General features: G+C 41.9%; 1 protein-coding gene across 1 annotated transcript; it reads left to right on the forward strand.

The window, feature by feature from the left end:
• Positions 1–1,298: 1,298 nt before the first annotated feature.
• Positions 1,299–7,031, forward strand: LOC128621231 (cilia- and flagella-associated protein 251). Its single transcript, XM_053646842.1, has 6 exons — positions 1,299–1,517; positions 3,771–3,799; positions 3,907–3,985; positions 4,159–4,227; positions 5,384–6,024; positions 6,187–7,031. The coding sequence occupies exons 1-6, from the start codon at positions 1,475–1,477 to the stop codon at positions 6,253–6,255; spliced, it is 930 nt and encodes a 309-aa protein (XP_053502817.1). The 5' UTR covers positions 1,299–1,474; the 3' UTR covers positions 6,256–7,031.

Genomic DNA, 7,031 nt, shown 5'->3' on the forward strand with positions numbered 1-7,031 from the left:
CACCACATCTCCCAGGACAGCTCCGCCTCCACCTTTACACGCCACGCCCTAGAAAACACGGTTGCCAGGTTGAGGTTTCTACCCTCGTAGTTCGATCATGTCTTTGTGACCGTCTTTGCTATAAAATAGATTAACACTTGACATTCACACCTTTGGACACAATATTTAGTTTAGAAGCTAAACTGTGAGATCTTGTGTCCCTGGGACGTTTATGTAGGATAATATGTTAATCAGTCCGTACAGGATTTCAAAAAGTAAATTTTTTTTGTGATGGTTACTTTCAAAAACGCTTGAGTTCACTGCAGGTTTAAAAAAAAATTTGCGACGCCATTTGCGGAGTTATTTGTGCTTTTTTTTTAATGCGGAAAACTACTTGAATTGGTGAAATCGCAACGGCATGAAATTGTTTTGCTCGATCTTTCGCAGTCATGTTTGTTGGTAAACAAGGCTTTTTAGCTGTACTCATGTTCGACACATGTGAATCGAAGAGGGCTTTGGCTGAATGCCGTCCAAATCTCAGAATAGTGCGGAGTTTGCATTTCTGCAATTTACAAAATAACAAAATGCTGGAGGGACTGGTTTATAGTAATCTGGTCCACTTTTTTAAGAGGGAAACCTGGATGGATGAAAGCGGAATTATCATATATAAATAAAAATTTTAATATATATAAGTATAGAGACGTATTTAACAAAACTATTTTCCTCCAGATTCACAAAAATTTCAGAAATGCTGATTTTCTTTGTACTCAAGTGTATATGTTTATCACTCAGTGAAAGTGCAAAGCAGCTCATTTGCATGTAGCGACGCCCACAAAACCCCATAAAAGGGCAAGTGCACAGACCGCTGGGAGCACAAAACGACCAATCAGAGTAAATGCTGACAAACAGAAGTAGATTTGCCATGCTGTGCCAATTCTATTATTTAATTAACGCTGATGAAATAAAAGTACCGGTTTTCACAAAAATATTCTTGACGGTACTCGTAGTCCCTGACCTATTGAGCTAGCACGACAGTGTGTTTTTAATAGAGACTCCAAACAACTTCTATAAGTTGATCAGGGTCAGGGAGTCTGTTACACACTGTTCTGTAAACGTAATAAAAACCATTTACGAATAAATCCGTTCATATCCAGCTTCCTAAATGAGGCTCACTGTTTGTTGCTATAGTAATTGAAACCTTTTAGAAATATATATAATTTTTGTAAAGTTTAATCCCCCCCCCCCCCCCCCAGATAATTGATTTATTTTGACCCTTTGTAAAAAGCATGTGATTGTTTTTTGGTTTTTATTTTTGTTTTGTAAGGAACTGTAACAGTGGGTTTGATGCGGGATTTTCTAAATCAGGTCACTCCAAGCTGGCAACCCGGTGTTCAGCCAGCACGGACACAGTGTTCGGCTCAAATTGCTCTGCTGAATCCGGTTTAAGGACGAGCTTGAATTAAAGCACGTCTCTGAATTCCAAGGTTAATCCACCATGCTCCTGTTTTTACCTGCGTTATTGTGCGTTTTCACAGGAGGTAAGAATTTAACTTCCGCCTTTTCCCCCCAGGAGGAGTCGCAATATGTCGCAGTCGCGTGCACATTCGTTCTATTAAATAGCTTTAATTTATTCTAATGTATATATTTTTTTTCTATTAAAAAAACAAAACAAAAAAACCCCAAAACGAACACCTGTCTGTTAGGACACGACCAACCTCCTAGCAAGAATCAAATTGTATTTATTTATTTGTTTTTATTTTTATTCGGCTTGTTTTATTGCAGTCGGCTTCATCCCAAACGCCTCCCTTATTACACACGTAGTGCGCTAGCTAAACTACTACGCCATTAATTTCACACCCTATAAAGTGCTCCTATTTAGGGCGCAGGGAGACATTTTTATTATTTATATATATATAATTTAAATGTTAGATTTAGGACAGGGGAGAAAAGGATACAGACGTTATATAAAACTGTTTTATAAATTGTTTACTTAAACTATCTACGTATTACGTAAATCATAAATAAACCGTGGTTAATGTTTTTTCATCTCAGTAGTAGCGTTTAACGGTAGAAATACTGAGGACGTATCCCAAATATCTTCCGACTCCCTACGTACGTATGGAATGTACGGACGAAACAATGGCGCGTGACAGCCTAGCTAGGGCACTCGACGCCCAGTAGGGAGGCGTTTAGGATTCGACCGTTATGCTAATCTGCCGCGCACGAGAACAATCGGTCTCGCGCCGGTGGCAGGTGTGAGCGCACGTGATTGCTGGTTTGGTTTTTGTTCGCGTTTCTGAATAATTAAAAAAAATAATAATAAAATGAATGAATAGTAATTTAAGAATTTCAGTAATTTAGAGTGTTTTAATGAATTGTTGTTTGTTAGTATCCTTATTATTATAAGCCATTAAATGATACATTTTCGTCACTAAAGTGGGGTACAATTTCATTTGTTTGTTTGTTTGTTTATCTTCTTTTTTTTGCCGATGGTGAAAGTTTTATATAGGCCTATGATTTACCGTCGTCATGTTTTGTAGGCTAATATTTTGTAGAACTTTAATTTGTCAAACTATTTGCATAAAAAGGAGCCTGCAGTTTAAGGCTGAATCCCAAATGACTAACTAGTGGTCATCTAGTGCACTAGATAGGCTGTAAACGCAGTTTCACAGAGTATGTACGATAGTGCACCTGTATAGGAAGTAGAGAGATATTTGGGATTCAGCGTAAATTTATCGCGCTGAAGATTTTCAGTGTTTTGGACGCGTTTAAGAAAAAGCGAAAACGCTTCACTAACACTTTGACAGCTTGTAAATATTACAATATACATATTATTATTATAATTATTATTTTACTACTACACAACATTTTAAAATTCATATTTGACTTTAGTGTTTACCAATTAGGGCTAACGTTTTAGAACTGTCGCATTGTACCCAAGGTAACGGTTGCTTGGGGAAGGAAAGCTGTGATTGGACCATACACGGCGCGCGCGGTATAAGCTGTGATATGATTGGCTAATTCACAGCTGATTCAGTCGGAGTCAGTTTTCCAGTCGGTTCTACTCACTGGTCTATCACAACATTACTCAGTTTAAAATGTTTACTTGTGAAATGTCAGAATTAACTTGGATGTTGTTTTTATCTTAAAGAGAAAACACTCATACAGAATTGAAAAAAAGGGAAAAAAAATTTATACAGGAAGTCACCTGTAGTTGAAGAAAAAAAAAAAGACATCACGGCCCAGTTCCTGGTTATATATGATAGGATATGATATTTGATATGATGTGTGAGGAATAAAGCATAACAGGGTGTGCAGATATAGGAAAATAATCAACGACTGAGTGGTGCGATGAAGCACTCTTGAGTCACTCTTGCAACCATGAAGTTGATTTCCTACAACAGCACGTCCTCAGCAATTTGCAAATAATGACATTTCTTAAAGAAAGAGACGTCACACGTTTTATCAGCATCCACATAACAAGCTAGTTCCTATTCTCCCTCACGTTATATAAACAGTTGTTCTTCGCTGACGACTGGAGACTCCTTCCAATAAATGTTAAACGTTTCCTCACAGAAAACCTCAGCTATTATACATTATTCTGTGTGATATAACACATTTTTAGCATTGCATGTTTAGCGTCTGCCATACACGTCCCTGTTACTACAGAAATTACGTTATAGAAAATTTATCAACAGCTTCTAAACATAAAGTTTTGAGAATTTAAAAGCGCTGTGGTGTAATTGGTGTTAATATGACCTTATTTTTTTTCCTCCTCTTTGGTTTGTCAGGCGGATGTCTGCCCGTGTTGGATGTGAAGGTCAGAGCCGAATATTTATATCTAGCTGCCATTGATTGGCAGCGATTACATTATACTTTACCTTATACGCTGGATTTAATAATATGTTAACAGGTGTATGTTTTTAGGGAAGCGATTGCTTGGAGGATGCAAGTATGAAAACTGATGGACACTGGCCCCAAGCAGGCTGTGATGCACAGGTGACAGGTGAGCTTCTGACCCCGCTCATGAAAATACACACTTGTAAATGATTGATTTTTTTCTTTCTTTCCTTACTACAGTGTTGTCTGCATTAGGTAAGTTGGAATAGTCTTTTCAAATTGGTTATGATTAAGTAATATGTGTGTGTGTGTGTGTGTGTGTGTGTGTGTGTGTTTCAGATGACATTCTGACCGCTGAAAAGCGGCACCAGGGTCTGCTGAGAGAGCTACAGGAGCTGGTTGAACATGGTCAGTGTTCACACACACATCTGATCTATATGACATTTAAAGCAGCCAAGGGGTGAGAGGCCACGCCTCCTTCACTTAGACTGACAGCCATAGAGACCATGGCTCATTTAGTGTGAATGACAGGCACAAAACCGAGGCCACACCTCCTTCATTAAGAATGATGCCACCTTTGGTGTGAATGACCTACACAATGACCACACCTCCTCCACTGAGACTGACTGGTATAGGTCACGCCCCCTTTAGTGTGAATGCCAAACACAGGTCATGCCCCCTTTAGGGTGAATGACCTACACAACGACCACACCTCCTCCACTGAGACTAACTGGTATAGACCACGCCCCCTTTAGTGTGAATGCCAGACACAGGTCATGCCCCCTTTAGGGTGAATGACCTACACAACGACCCCGCCTTCTCCACTGAGACTGACTGGTATAGGCCACACCCCCTTTAGGGTGAATGACCTACACAACGACCCCGCCTTCTCCACTGAGACTGACTGGTATAGGCCACACCCCCTTTAGTGTGAATGACCTACACAACGACCCCACCTCCTCCACAGAGACTGACTGGTATAGGCCACACCCCCTTTAGTGTGAATGCCAGACACAGGTCATGCCCTCTTTAGGGTGAATGACCTACACAACGACCCCGCCTCCTCCACTGAGACTTCCTGGTATAGGCCACACCCCTGTAGTGTGAATGCCAGACACAGGTCATGCCCCCTTTAGGGTGAATGACCTACACAACGACCCCACCTCCTCCACAGAGACTGACTGGTATAGGCCACACCCCCTTTAGTGTGAATGCCAGACACAGGTCATGCCCTCTTTAGGGTGAATGACCTACACAACGACCCCGCCTCCTCCACTGCGACTGACTGGTATAGGCCACGCCCCCTTAGTGTGAATGCCAGACACAGGTCATGCCCCCTTTAGGGTGAATGACCTACACAACGACCCCGCTTTCTTCACAGTTGACAGGAGCTCTGGTAAAAAACTAAGGATATTTCCCAAATTTCATACTACCATGTTAAGTAGTATGTAAAAATAGTACACTACCATTTATTACTTCTACATGGTGTGCACTCTTTAGAAGATAACGGAAGGGAAGTATTTGGTTTAGGACACAGCCTAAGCCTTGTCATTTTTTTCCTCAGAGTTTGAAAGAGAACACGATGACACTCGGGAGACGGAGGAGTACGACCTGAACGACCTGGATGACCAGGAGGATGGGAAACAGGCTAGACGGAGGGATGAAGAACAGATGGAGGCCCGGAAACAAGGAAACAAAGAAGAAGAGGAGGAGGAGAGCGCCCGAGAGCTGGAGGAACTGCTGGCTGAACAGATCCGGAAGAAAGAAGAGGGGAGGAAAGACGATGCAGAGTTGGAGGAGCTGAGAAAAGAGGAGGTAAACTCCGAGAAGGACAGGGAAGAAGAGGAGAAGGAGAGGAGTAAGAACGAGGCGGAGCTGACAGCTGAGAAAGAGAAGGTGGAGCATGAGCTTCAGGCGCTGACGAGTGACGAGACGAAGATGAGGGAGAGGCAGGAGAAGGAGGAGGAGCTGCAGGAGCTGGTGCACAAGATGGAGAGAGCGAAGGAGGAGCAGGAAGCGCCAACAGAGGGAGAGAAGGGAAAGGAGGAAGACACGACCCCCGAGACAAAAGAGCCACAGCAGAAAAGGGAGATGGAGAAAGCGAGTGACGAGAGGACGCGGCAGTTCGAGAAGGAGAGATACAGCGATGACGAGGAGGAGGAAGATGGCGATGAAGACGAGGAGGAGGAGCAAGACGAATCTGAGGTTTTAAAAATACGTATAAAAATTACATGTAGCTGGTATATTGATTTATTAAAGGACAGCACGTCATACGTTTTACCCGTTTATAGTTACATTTAATGATGGGAGACGTCTTTGAAACAAGTTGACATTGTGTGTCTGTGTGTGTGTGTGTGTGTGTGACAGGAGCTGTTGGAGATCGAAGCCCAGTTGAGGAGAGTGGCTGCCGAACTGAGGAAACTGCACCGGGGCTAAACACATGAAAACACACTTACACACACTTACACTCTCTCTCGCACACACACACACACACACACACACACACACACACACACACACAAGATACAAGCCATACCAGTTGCTCTTTATAACACACAGTAATACACAATTTCTCACTGTAATAGTTCCAGTGTTAACTCTTAGTGCAGTGGTGTGTGTGTGTGTGTGTGTGTGTGTATGTGTATACATACACAAACACAATTCTATGTTTATAATTCTATAAACAACATATTCACAATAATTAGCCTTCTAATTAACACAAGCCAAGGTGAATCAATCTGAGTCAATTGAATCGATGAATCAAAATAAGAAGACCAGCCAAGACATGTTCGGTGTCTGACGTTTGCAAGGCTAATGTAGCTAACAAGTAGAGGAGGCTTATAGCCACCAGTTTAACACGGTGTACTGAACGAACGAACGAATCAGCTTTGCGGAGTTGTTCAATGAATTGAACAGGCTTTCTGACTCGGCACGACTCACCGTTACGTATAAAAACACAGACAAAAGGACGTCACAGAGCTCGAAACAGTCACCGGATTAGTTTCTCCTTCCGCACGTTTGATGTTTGGTGTCACAGAAACATCAGAGGAGGAGGAGGAGGTGTGGCCTAAAGCGATTGACTCAGTGATTAATCGATTCAGATGCTAGAATTTGCGAAACTTAGCTGATCGAGTACATTTTTGCGAATATTTTCTTTTGATTAGTCAAGTTACCGGTAACTGAAAGGACTTGAGTTGTGTGTGTGTGTGTGT

This window comes from Ictalurus furcatus, chromosome 17 (genome assembly GCF_023375685.1).
Source record: "Ictalurus furcatus strain D&B chromosome 17, Billie_1.0, whole genome shotgun sequence".
In the NCBI taxonomy this organism is placed as follows: domain Eukaryota; kingdom Metazoa; phylum Chordata; class Actinopteri; order Siluriformes; family Ictaluridae; genus Ictalurus; species Ictalurus furcatus.